This window comes from Pithys albifrons, chromosome 7 (genome assembly GCF_047495875.1).
Source record: "Pithys albifrons albifrons isolate INPA30051 chromosome 7, PitAlb_v1, whole genome shotgun sequence".
Taxonomy (NCBI): domain Eukaryota; kingdom Metazoa; phylum Chordata; class Aves; order Passeriformes; family Thamnophilidae; genus Pithys; species Pithys albifrons.
In genome coordinates, this window is record NC_092464.1 from 51,666,708 (window position 1) to 51,680,095 (window position 13,388).

Genomic DNA, 13,388 nt, shown 5'->3' on the forward strand with positions numbered 1-13,388 from the left:
GGTCATGTTCTAAGTAAGCCCTATAAAAATTGTTCCTCTCGCATAAGAAGACTAATTAGTTATTTGACCTTTAGAAATGGTGAAAGAAAAATCTCTCTGTGCAGTGTCCACTGGTTCCACATGTGTGGGCTGGAGGTGTTTGGAGAGTTAAAGGCAGCTGGGCCTGTGAGTCAGGATGAACTGGAGGAAAAAATGGCATCAGCTGTTAAATATTTACCCCTCTAGCTGTGAAAATGAGAGTTCTTGTGAAAACGTAATTTCTTATAGTTTCTATCCTTTAATAAAGTTGCTTTAATCATCACTGTGGATTTCTGTTCCTTAACTCCCTATCTGTGATACAGGAACGTTGTAAACTGAAGTGATGAGGCTTTATATAAATGTCACCCTGCTTGTGGGGTTGTCCACAACTCTGCTTGATTTAGAGCAATGTACTTTGAAAGCATTTGGTGCAGAGGGCCTGGCATTCCATTATTCATCCCCAGTGGAACTCCTGTTTGGAGTTTTGTCAAAAAGTATGTGTCATTAGAAAAGGAGGGAAACAAATATGTAAAGAGACAGTGCTGGACAGTTCCAGTGTTTGGAAGGGGTTTTGATATCCTGATATGAGACCTCAATAGCAAGACAAAACCTTCTCCAAGGCAGTTCCCAAAATAACTTGTATTAATACAAGTATGTGACAATTACTACATGGGTCGTGTTGTTGGTGATAACATTTAATCTGCTTGGTTACATTTAATTGACAACAAAACCCCCAAAAGAAACCAGTGCTAAACACCCTCTACAGACAGCACACCAACCTAAGCACCAATACAGACTCAAACAACACCCTCCCCTCCCCACATTCTTAACTAGCAGCAGAAAACCACTAACCAGAAGCACAACAACCTACAGCACAAGTCTAAACCTTCTCAGTAACAAAAAGCAACAGAATGAACTGAACACAACACTCTGCACCACAAAGCAAAGGGAAAGAATGTAGCTGCTTCCCACTGATACACATATTTAAAGAAACTGCACACCTTAAAGGAACACAGCAACCCATAAAAGGTAAGATATATACCTGGTGGGTTGTGAGGTGTAAGGCAAGGTAAAATCAGTAGCAAAAAAGGTGTTTATAGTAGTACTACTATAGTACTGCTGATTTTATAGTATAAAATCAGTAGTAAATAAGGTGTTTATGAAATAACACTATAGCGAGGTAAGATTATTAAATAAGGTAGCTATAGGGTGAAAGTGAAAGGTGGTAATCCATTGGGTATGAGGTATAGGGGTTTAAAGTCAAGTATAAGGTAATAGGCATTGTAAGAGAATGTAAGTTTTAAGGGATAAGTGATAAGACATAGGGAGACAGGAGGAGGTGGGAGGAGACAGGGCAGCTCTCTGGCTACTCCCACAATGGTGATGGACTTCTCTGCCCCACTTTTGCCCATGTCCAATCTCTTTTTATACTTTTTTTTCTTAAATATTTTGAGTGACTATGGTCAATAATTATTTTTGGGGTGACAGATGGCACAGGCCTAAGGAGTTCCCAGAAGAGATGTGGCACAGGAAGGCTGTGCTATTTTCACACCACTCCATCCTTTGTTAATCTTATGAGTCTGGCCTGAAAGCCTCTGGGGTTTCTTTGTCCTCTGACAGTGGTTTCTGGGAGCACCTCTCCAGGGGCTGAGGTGTTCCCCTTGACCCATCGGGAGGTTGTCAGGGCTATCCCCCCACAGTACATGTAAAGGGAAGTTACCTATCAGGCTTTTGTTCCCAGTTGTCACCTGCTCTATCAGGACAGATGTGTATAGAACCGGGCATTGTTCAGCATTGTATTTGTTACCTGGAAAAGTAGCATTTGTGTTTGTAAATTAACTGATAATAGGTAGAAATTCCAACTTTGTGAAACTGGTTACTTAAATGCGAGTTGTGTCCCAAGCCTATATACTACAAAGAAATGCAACAAGGTAATAATTTTTTTTAATTAAGAAAGGTATCATGGTTAGAATAGATATATTTCCCTCTCTCAGAAACTTTAGATAGGTAGATGAGGGCAAATCTCAATCTAGAATCATGTTAAAAAAAAGAGTAGAGAGCTTCAGGTGTATGACACAGCACAGACTTGATACTTCAGTCAGTAATATCAAGTGAGCTGAAGGAATGTGTTAGTCAGGAGTCCCTGCTGAAGGAATCTGTTAATCAGGAGTCCTTGCTGCTTGGCCTCCTTTGGCACAGCACTACAAAGTATTTTTTGAAGGTCTGTTCTTTCATACACAATTACGTGATTTCCCCAAAATTATTCTTGGGTCATCTTTTGTTTTCTTCATTCCATGTCACTTGTAGCCCTGGATTTCTTTCTAATATTTTTGGTTCACTCTTAACTGCCTTGCAAATGTTTGTGTGCCTTCCTGAATGAAAATAATTGCTTTTCTCTTCAGTGATGGTATGTGCACCAGTCCTATGCTCTGACATCCTTTTGTAGTAATATGTCTCAGTATCTCCTTAGAACATTATTCAGCAGTTTTAGTCAAAAGCTCATTTTAAGCACCTTGAGGATACTTCTGTGTCTTAAGCCTTAATTAATTTCTCTATTTATTCTTGAAGAATTTAATTGACTGGGAGCTGATGGTGCTTTTTCCCTTCCACTGCTTTTAGCTGATGGTTCAATGCATCTCAAGCCTCTCTCTTACTTGATAAAGCAAACTAATCACAGAGATACACATATGTATGTACAAACACAAAAAAATATGTGTGGGTATATATAAATATATATGCACAGTCTCCTCTGTGAACTTCTTATAATAACCAAAACACAACCCCCACCAAAAAAAGCCCCGAGAGATACCCAACCCAAACTTCCAAAAGGTGTGTATAGTCTCCTTTATCAAGTCAGTAGCATCATTGTTTGTCATTCACTGTAATGAGTACTTTGGCATCTGGTTTCTATTTCCTGAGGCATAGATGTTGAGCATGGCAGTTCCTCTGGAATAGATGGTATTCCAGCTCAGGGCTGTGGTGTAGTGCTCTGTTAGGTGATGTTAAAATGCCAGTGGTATGTTCAGACAGTTTGTAGGGCATGAAGTGTGAAATGTCAGTTGACAATGGACTTAAAACCCCATTGAGACGGAAAGTTCCTCTGAGTTTTAAGAACCCACCGTTTGTTTGGATCAGAGTCTGGATCCATTTTCCACAATGGCAGAATTGTGGGTTCAGTGCACATCAAAAGCAGTACCTGCCATACACAGACTGCTGCCTTTGTGCATTAAAGACTGTTTGCAAGTGCCATGACAACTTCAGCTGCAGAGCTGACACAGTTCTTGTAGGATGTCTTGGCAATTCATTCCTCTGAGAAGAGAAATCTCTCATTTCCCTCTCTCATACCCTGCTGAACTGGGCCCAGGTTGCACCTCACTTGGCACTCCTGTCATGCCATGTGTGCTGCCAAACCCAGAGCTCTGGTGTTTGTCATGTTACAGTGCTGTGTGTCATGCTCTTCCTCAGTGGTTGTAGGAGCTGAAGGCTCTTAATGTGAGATGGGCAACATCTACCAATCCACTGTAGCCCATACAAACACTGATTTGCACAGATTCTAAAACCCCAGTGAAAGCAACCCATGAGTTGTAACAGATTTTGTCTCTCGAATGAATTAGGCTAAGGCTGTAGCATTACCAGTTTGAAAGCTATTTATGTGTGAGCTGTGATGGGTTTAAATAGAAAATAAAACCTCCTTAACTCTGTTTTTCATAAAGTCATACTATTAAAACCCAACAGCTTGCCCCAGTTGTGTTCCCCTTTTTAAGGATCTGGAGTCTGTTTCTTATTTCACTGTAGTCCTGCAGGTCCTTGACACAGCCACTTTAAAAATACTTAATAACATATTTTAAAATTCACCTTTGCCATATGCCACATGTAGTTGCTGTAATTGTTATTTATGTCTCTTCTGCATCAATTTAAACCATTTATACTCGAGTTCTCCTTGTCTGAATAAAAATCAGTTTCTGTCTTTCCTGTTAAGCATTTGCAGGCTTGGCAGCTTTGTTGGCCTTAAATTCAGCCAGACAGCCTAAATGCCAGAACAAAATGCATGTGATTGCTGTTATGGTGACACTGCTTTATAGAAGCTGGACTAATATTAATTAGCTGGTGTATATTAATTAGACAGTGACATGGTGGTTTCAGAGAATGGAACTCTTCGACTGGCTGCAAATAACATTAAAAAATTAAATGTGTAGGTTATGCTTGAAAATGTGTGCACAAACACATGTACCTGTCAGGGAACATTTCTTAAATTCCTGTGGGGGCACATATGACACAACTAACCAAGCAAAAACCTCCAGCTCCCCCAAGGCATACATCTTCCTTTTAATATGTACTGCTCGTGCTTCAGGAGTTATTAATTAGTGCTAGTCTTATTGAAATTTGTGTGTCCCTTTATAACTTTTATAAGAAAAGATGTAAATCACAGCCAGTCAAGGCCATATGTTTAGTCTTGTCAGTAGATTTTTGGACTAGGTGATTCTGTTAAGTAACAGTATTCTATTGGGTCACACTGTTAAGGAAGGCAGGGGATAGTAAAGAGGAAAGTCATTCTGCAGAGCTTGACAGCACTACTTATTTGATATGACTTTAACATCCTGATTGTAGTCAAACAACATTGTTGGGCTCTCTATTCTGCCTCTACACATAGGAAGTTCACAGAATCAGAGAATCACAGACTATTCTGAATTGGAAGGGACCCACAAGGATCCAACTCTTAAGTCAATGGCCCGTATAGGGGACTGAATCCATGACCTTGGCATTATTACAGCCAAGTTTTAACCAACTGGGCTAATCTCAGGATTGGATTTATAACCCCGTTATGGTAATTGTAATCAATGGTTTGAAAATTAAAACCAATTAAAATTATTTCTAAGGGAGAGAAAATATGAAGGATGAAGATACATTCTTTTTACTCTCTTTCTCTCAAGGTAAGTGCAAGTATGTAGGTGAAGATTGTCCTGTCAACTGTGGTCAAGCCATAAGGAATGGATGTGATGCTGATCATATCACAGTTTGTCTAATCCCTTTAGGATTTTGAGAGTCTTCTTTCTAGATATACAGCACCTCTAATATGTAGTTTGCAGAAATGCACAGCCTAACAAGCAAAAAAATTATCTCTAGGCTTGTAAGTTTTCTTTTATCAAAATAACTGGAGCCATTTTGATTTGAAAATTAATTTACACAGGAATTTATTGAACTATTGGAAGGTAAACAACAAATCTTACTTATCCTTTTCTTTTCTAAAGCTTGCAGCAGCATCTGATGTTTTTGTGGAGAACTATGTCCCTGGCAAACTGGCTGCAGTGGGTCTGGGCTATGAAGACATCAAAAAGGTTGCTCCTCACATAGTGTACTGCTCAATAACAGGTATTTTATTCCCAAAAACTCCTGTTCCTTATTTCCTTTATTACAGCCAAAGTTTTGTAAAAGTCTTGGGGTTACTTAGAAGCGTGTTATTTTGATGTCAGTTCAGATAAATTGAAAGATTAAGTGAGTTTGCTCAGTTCAAAAACAGGTAATGAACATAGAGGAGGAATGTCAGAGTTGGGGGTGAAATCCATAGCCCAGCTGAGGTGCACACAGGATGGGTAACACACAGGAGGAGCTGGAGGTCACCGTGCAGCAGTTCTAGTAGCAATCAAGTAGAGGAAATGGTCTCTTTCTGTGCTTTTTTTTGAGTGCTCTCCCCATGCACAACAGGTGTGAGCAGTAAGTGGAAAGGAAAACTGGGCTAGAACAGGCTCAGTTGGTCTGTGGTGACAGGATATGTCCCTTCTTCAGAACAGACTGCTAGGTGTGGTGGAAGCATGGTCTTCTTGAACTGAATCACTGGAGATTTTAGCCTTGTAGTATTAACAAATATTTCTTTGGAGAGTGTGTTTTTCCCAGCCTTCATGATGCCTTAAAATTAGATCCAAAGATTTTCTTGTGAAGCAGCATTACCAAAAAAACATGACCATGACTTCAAATCTCCATTCCAAAGAAGAGAAACTCTTGGTGTTTTAAGCAAACAACTGTAGTTTGTTTTATAAAGTAGTAAAACACACCTGCTTCCCTTTCTCATTTTGTATTTAAGAACACCTGAAACGTTCTGTGAGAAATTCTGAAAACATTCAAAATTCTCATTCTTATACAGCTTAAAATTCAAGGTGGGACTCTGTTACATAAAATACTTCCTGTTAATGAAACATGTCTCCTTCGAAGAAATGCCACTTTGTAACTTAAAAAACTTAAATAGAATTGACCATTTGTCTTAAATACAGAAATATTTTTTGTCTGGAGTTGCCTCTCTAAGTTTCTGACTATTGCAAGTTTTTTGTGATAGCAAAATGAAACACAGTGTGATTTTTTCAGAAAGCCCAGGGTGACATGTAGGTGAGGAGTTTAGGCACTGCTGTGCCAGATGTGCTGTCTCTTTTATGGTGTTTTGGAAGTCATGATTAGCAAACTGAGTTTCTTGCCCAAGCAGTTCCGAGTGTGCCCAGCTCTGCAGTGGCTGCTGCAGAGTCTTGAGGATGTCTTGGGTATTTCCCAGTGTAATCTGCTGCTGTGAGTGCACTGAGCTCACGTTGCCTGCTCTCACTCACAGGTTGGCTTGCTGATGAAAATAATCTTAGAACTAGTGTAACTAGAATACATTTCGGCAGTTCTGTGGTGGTTTAGGTTCTGGAAAGTAGGTTGGTTAAATTGTGTCAAGTACAGGTCCCAAGGGAGTGACCATATCTGTATGTTGTGTGTAACACAAAAGTCACGGTTTATTCCTGAACAGGAGGGGGCACTGTTTAAAAGGACAACATGGTTTTCAACTCAAAGCACCTTTTTTTTTTCATGAAGTCTCTGAAGGGAACGTTTTCAAAGAATGTTGTATTTTGCTTTTAAAGGATGAAAACTACTCAGGTTCTCTCCCCCAGCCCTTTGCTCTGCTAATCTGAGTGAGTTGTGACTACTCTTCTCCTGTGTACAGGCTTTGCCAAAGGGGATGTTACTCAGGTGTTTGTCTCCTTTTCTAGGCAGTAGTACTATGTGTCATATGTAGGTTACTTTGGATATTACTGGTGGTATTACAATTTCTTGTTTCAGTATTTTGTCTTTTCATTTCCAAGGATATAAATGTGATGTTTAAGTTTTCTGCCTTTTAAGGGAATTCTACTCCTGTAAAGACTTTTTGGTGTATTTATGCATGAAGAAATTGAATTTAGAGTCGCAAAATGGGTGAGGGTGGCAGGGACCACAGGGGGTCATCTGTCCCACCTCCCTGCTCCAGCAGGGTCACCCAGAGCACATGACACAGGGCTGTGTCCAGGCAGTTCATGAATATCTCCAGTGAGGGAGACTCCAAAGCCTCTCTGGGCAGCCTGGTCAGTGCTTGGTCACCTGCATAGTAAAGAAATTCTTCCTCATGTTTAGGTGGAACTTCCTGTGCATCAGTTTCTGCCCTTTGCCTCTTGTCCTATTGCCTGGCACCCCTGAGAAGAGCCTGGTCTGTCCTCTGGACACCCTCCCTTCTGATACCTATAGACATTGATAAGGGTCCCCTCTCAGTGGTCTCTTGTCAAGGCTGAGCAGGCCCAGCTCCCTCAGCTTTTCCTCATCACAGAGATGCTCCAGTCCCTTGATCATCCTCATTGCCCTCCACTGGACCCTCTCCAGTAGCTCCATGTACTGAGGAGCCCAGAACTGGACACAGCACTCCAGGTGAGGCCTCCCCAGGGCTCAGCAGAGGGGCAGGATCTCCTCCCTTGACCTGCTGGCAATGCTGTTCCTGGTGCAGCCCAGGATACCCTTGGCCTTGGCCACAAGGGCACAGTGCTGGATCACAGACAGCTTGTTGTCCCCCAGGACCTTCTCTGCAGAGCTGCTTCCCAGCAGGTCACCCCCAGCCCGTCCTGGTGCCTGGGGTTGTTCTCCCCAGGGGCAGGACCTGCATTAGCCTGTGTTGGACTTCAGACAGTTCTTCTCTGCCCATCTCTCCCACCTGGCGAGGTCCCTCTGAAGGGCTGCCCAGCCCTTTGGGGTATCTGACACTCCTCCCAGCTCTGTGTCCTCACTGAGCATGCTGAGGAGGCTCTGCCCCTTCATCCAAGACATTGATGAACAGTTAAGCAGTACTGATCCTCAGGGGACACCACTAGTGAAAAATTCTTTGCAGAGAGAGTGCTCAGGCACTGGAATGGGCTGCCCAGAGAGGGGGTGGATTCCCCATCCCTGGAGGTTTTTCAGCTGAGCTTGGCCGTGGCCCTGAGTGCCATGATCTGGTAAAGGGAGTGGAGTTGGACCAAGGGTTGGACTTGATGATCTCAGAGGTCTTTTCCAACCCAATCCATTCTGTGAAATATTTTTAGTTCAACGAGAAGTAGCTCTGAAGGTAAATTTTGGTGATTGGTACTTTTATTCACTTTGTGTTAACTGTAACGTTTCATTTCTTGGGGGTTTGCAGTCTCCACCCCAAAGAACTTAGTCTTAACTCTGAATTTACAAATACTTTGACTGCTGGCACACAGTATTGTGGTAAAAATGCAAAAATTAGGTGGAAAGGTTAGCAAAAATTTCACAGAAGTGTTATGAGTTTCCTACGGGAATCTGGAATTGTATATGTAGCTTATATTTAATTTGCATGAAGTCATAAAGATCCAAAAATGAACACCTTTCAAAACAGTAAGTAAACCCTCTCTGTCTCTTGAGTGATTTTGTGAGAGGAAAAATAGACCTTCACTCATCGACATAAAGACTGATAATAACCTTGAAAGCCATCATTTGGCACTTAATTTTGTACTGTTAATTTCTAGTGGCTTCTCATGAGAAGATGTAAAGTTATAGTTTCAAAATCCACCCAGTGTGCTTTGCTGGGCAAAACTCCAGACTTGAAGTCCTCTAATTTGTGCACTAACTGTGGTAAGATGTGGAATCACCTTGAATTGGGGCAGTTTGTAGGCTCCCTCTTACCAAATGATTCTGGCATATAAAATTATAGATAACTCTGAGTGCCAGTGTCTTCATGCCCACTCATTTCCCTGGCAACTGATGCTTTGGTGGCTTCTATATGGTTTTAGTCTGTGTATAATTAACTGGTACAAATTGATGGATTACCTGCCAAAAAAATGAACACTCAATTTTAAAACCATCACTGGGCAAAATAATTTCTCGATGGTATAAATTATTTATTCAGAGTGTATGAGTAAGAGACCAAGTTGTATTCAGAAGCTGACTCAGGCAATGGTTGCAGTGGTAACTAAATAATAGCAGCTGTAGGAATGATTTTGATCATTAATCTGTTCAAAAATTATTAAAATTTGTTAACCAGAATTTCTAACAGGAGGAATTTTGTGGCTTTTTAGTAATTCCAAAAAGGCAAAATGACCATAATCATAGAATCAGTTGGGTTGGAAGACTCATCAAGTCCAACCCTTAATCCAATCCCACTTGCGTTACCAGATCGTGGCACTCAGTGCCACGTCCAGTCTCAAAAACTGGTCACAGCAATTTGGAAGGGAAAAAAGATATAAAAAGGGGGGGGGGGGCGGGGAAAGAGGGTAAAAATAACACCTGCATTGCAATATGTGGAGGCTGCTTAAGCCAAGTGGCCAATATGAGCAGGATGATGTACAGAATGAATGGAAATGGAAAGCCTTAAGTGAGGACTTAAAGTTACAAGTGTCTTTTAAATACATTAAAAACAGCAAAAAATTTGAGAATGAGTTAATTAAGCAAAGTGGAAGCTGCAGTGAAGAGGATTGATGTCTTGGTACCAGTCATCAGTAAAAGATGTTCACAGAGAATTTTTCAAGAGATGTGTTGTTTTCTAAAAATAGAAAATAATGTAGTGTCTGATATGTGAGAAGAGGCATTGTCAGCACAAAGTGGGTGTTGGGCTCCCAGTGGCTGAGAACCAGGAGGGAGGTGTGGAAAGCTGGGAACATTTCATGGCTCTTAAACACAAAAATCCCAGCTTTGCCAGCCTTGGGCTATGAACTTAAGTGCTCACAGGGATTGAGTAAAGCATTTGGAGGCGAAAAGTATGAAGCTTCTACCTCAGTTTGATTTGATAAAAATAGAGCCTTCCAGCACTGAAAAAGAAAAATCAAGCTTCTCTAGTCTGTTTTGTTTTGCATTACACAGTTGGAAGATGGACAGATTAAAGATGATCTGTCTTTTTTTTTTTTTTTTTGATAGCTTGAAGTTGTCTCAGTGGGCAGTTAAGTTTTTGATCAGGGTCTAGAGATAAAATAGTCTGAGACCAGTTTTGGAGGAGCTGATTAGCAGACTGGATTTGTGGGCACACAAATTATTTTGGGGGCAATATAATTACTTCTCTATAGCAGGATAATTAAACTTGTGCTATATATTTTGACTGGAGTAAATTTTTGATGCTTTTGAGTATACTTTCATAGCCAAGCTAGAGAATTGTGATGTACAAGAAATAATTAAAAAAATCATTCAAGAATGGTCAGAAACTCCCTGTTAGCTTTTTTGTGATGTAAGAAGTCACTATAGGTACTTCACCATTGACATGGAAGATAATACCTTAGAACTCATGTTACTGGATTTTTATTTTCTCAAAATAGATCAAGAAATACAATGTGTCTGAGCCCAAAATTCTCATTTGATCTTGTGCTGCTGGGTGTTTGTTGTGGGGTTTAGATTTGAGTGGCACAAAGATCCCAAAGCTGATTTGCAGGTAGAAGACAACACTTTCCTTACATCCCTTTAGAGTATTTTCTGGGGGTGTGACTGACCTCAGGAACTCTACTTAGTTTTCTTTCCTCGGGTCTGGGATTGAAGCCCTTCCCAACAGCCCCACCAACAGTTTTGTGATGAAGTTGTGATGTAAAAGGCACACTTGAGTGGCCTGAAGAGCTCTCTGGAACTCTGAAGGCCCACACAAAACTTCAAGGGAGTCAATTTATACAGCAGGATTTGAATGAAAAATTACCTGGACCAAATTGTTTGCATAGATAAAAGAACAAGGGCAGAATTAAAGGGTAGAACAAGGGCAAGGTACAGTACAGTTATATTAGTTAATCAGAAAGCAATCAAGGAATTTTAATATAGTCAGGGGAACACTGAGTTCTCAGAAGTCTTGGTTGTAATGGTGGGGGATGATCAAAGTTGAACAGGAGTTGGAGTGACATGGTTAGGTGTGAGACTGGTATCATACTGGGTTATGTAAAGGAGAATTTGGCCTTCAGTGGCTGTTTCTCTGCCCTGTTCGACATCACTTAGGTTGGAAGGTGAAGTCTACTTGTGGGTATCATATTCCCAAAACCCTGTGGGAAGAACAAAGAGAAGAACAGTCCATAAGTGAACAATACTGCATGTGAAAAGTAGCTTGGAACCTCAGGTTTTTTCTTTAAAAAAATGGTGCAGGAGGAAGTGCTGAGGTTGGCCACCTAACTGTGTCCTCCTAAAGCACCCTGTGTGTTTCACAGAATCATAGAATGGATTGGGTTAGAAAAGACCTCCGAGATCATCAAGTCCAACCCTTGGTCCAACTCCAGTCCCTTTACCAGATCATGGCACTCAGTGCCACGGCCAACCTCAGGTTAAAAACCTCCAGGGATGGGGAATCCACCCCTCTCTGGGCAGCCCATTCCAATGCCTGAGCACTCTCTCTGCAAAGAATTTTTTTCTGATCTCCAACTTAAATTTCCTCTGGCAGAGCTTGAGCCCATCGTGCCCCCTTGTCCTATTGCTGAATGCCTGGGAGAAGAGACCAACCCCCACCTGGCCAGAACTTCCCTTCAGGTAGTTCCACACAGTAGCTGTTGAACGAAGATCCTGACAGTATGTGAAAGCATCAAAAAAGTCTTTGCTGAATGTGCAGAAGCAGCCAAAATACTACTTGGAATTCAAAGAATGAGTGTGTTAAAAAGATCTAAAGAAAGATTTGGGGAGCTGGTAATTAAAATAAGAGTTCAGACATGACAGTTGAAGTGGCTTGTCTTTGTTTTCAGAGAGTTAATTAATCAGGACTGCAAGAGCAGCATACAAAATAAATAAAATTATACAGATATTGAATACTTCAGTGCTTTTGTGCCCTGCACTGATGTGCTGCTTGGTAATTCTCAGTGTGAACTGTGTGTTTGCAGAGGATGGTGCAGTAAGAGCTGGCTCTATGGCAGGCAGCAGCTCTTAAGTTTGTGGTGCTTCTCATGTGTAGCTACTGTGATACCTGAGGTGCCCATCAGTATATGATGAAATGGACAGAGGCTTTTAAGGTTGTATTAACTCTAAATATGAATTTCTGCAAGAACTGGTAACAGTTTTAATTTATATAGCAACACAAGTGTTAAATATTCTAAAGCAATAGTGTCAGAAAGAAGTTAAATAACATTGTGATGGGAAGTTTTCTTGATGTCAATCCAAGCCAAGGAGCTGGTTCTCTTTGTGCTTCCAGGGCATGGGACAGTCTGTCAAACCATCATTCCCTACTTCCTGCATTTCCCATATGAACAAAGCAGCTAAAGAATCTGATGGGACAGTTTTAATCTCTGTTTGCATTGTACAGTATTTTCAAGCAGAGTTTCTGTAATTTAATAATTAGAAAAAATTAATGTGCAAGAGGTGGAGTTTTGTATTACCTCGTGAGTTGGAAATGCCCGATTTCTTTCTAGACATCTAATCAGGTTTGTACCTTGCCCTGGAAATCTTCTAGTCAGATGGATTTAAATATCTCAGTTGTGCCACTTTTTCCCTTTGGCTGAGCCATTAAACTATAAAACTTTAATTTAAAAAGGCAAAGTAGTCTCTTATGTGCAGGAACTCACTGGCAGACATGCAGATATCCAAATACCACTGTGACGATGCCAAATAACTTAGGAAAAGAAGTTCCCTGTTCCTGTGAATGAAGAAGCAATTCTTGTTTCTGAGCAATCCAGGTGTATGTAGCAGCATGTGCTGCCCAGGTTCTCTCAGTGCTTTTTGGGGATCCAAAGGTGATTTGTGTAAATGCAAAACTTCAGGAGGGAGATTCTGAAAAGAGATGGCCATTGATGTGAAGTGAGGTGGTACCATAGCTGATGTTTCTGCACATTGCCCTGAAGTACTTCAGTGTTCCTGCCTTAAGTATAACGTTTGAAGGACTTGCTTTGTTTTGGCAGTAAATGTTTGGATAACGTTGTTCCTGTCCTTCACTCTGTCTTGTAGAAAGTTCCCTGGAAAGCCCCAAACCTCCTTGTGCTTGGCATGAAACCCACTCCAAAACAAAGTGTGCTGCACTTTGAGGCCATTATTTCTTCCTAGGGTAAAGTAGTTAGTATATGGAGTATAAACTGCAATCCTAAACACGTGGCATTGGGGTTTTGTGAATGTTATTTATATACAAAACACAGCACCTTTGCAGCTCTCTGTTTTGTGTCACAGGTGACCCA

The 13,388-nt window shown here is 41.0% G+C and overlaps 1 protein-coding gene across 9 annotated transcripts in view; it reads left to right on the plus strand.

The window, feature by feature from the left end:
• The window catches only part of SUGCT (succinyl-CoA:glutarate-CoA transferase), a 310,436-nt gene that overhangs the window by 10,394 nt on the left and 286,654 nt on the right, over positions 1–13,388 (plus strand). For all 9 annotated transcript variants that reach the window (XM_071561593.1, XM_071561595.1, XM_071561586.1 and 6 more), the window contains one exon: positions 5,268–5,388. In XM_071561593.1, coding sequence (XP_071417694.1) covers positions 5,268–5,388 — 121 coding nt within the window. The remainder of the gene's footprint in view (positions 1–5,267; positions 5,389–13,388) is intronic.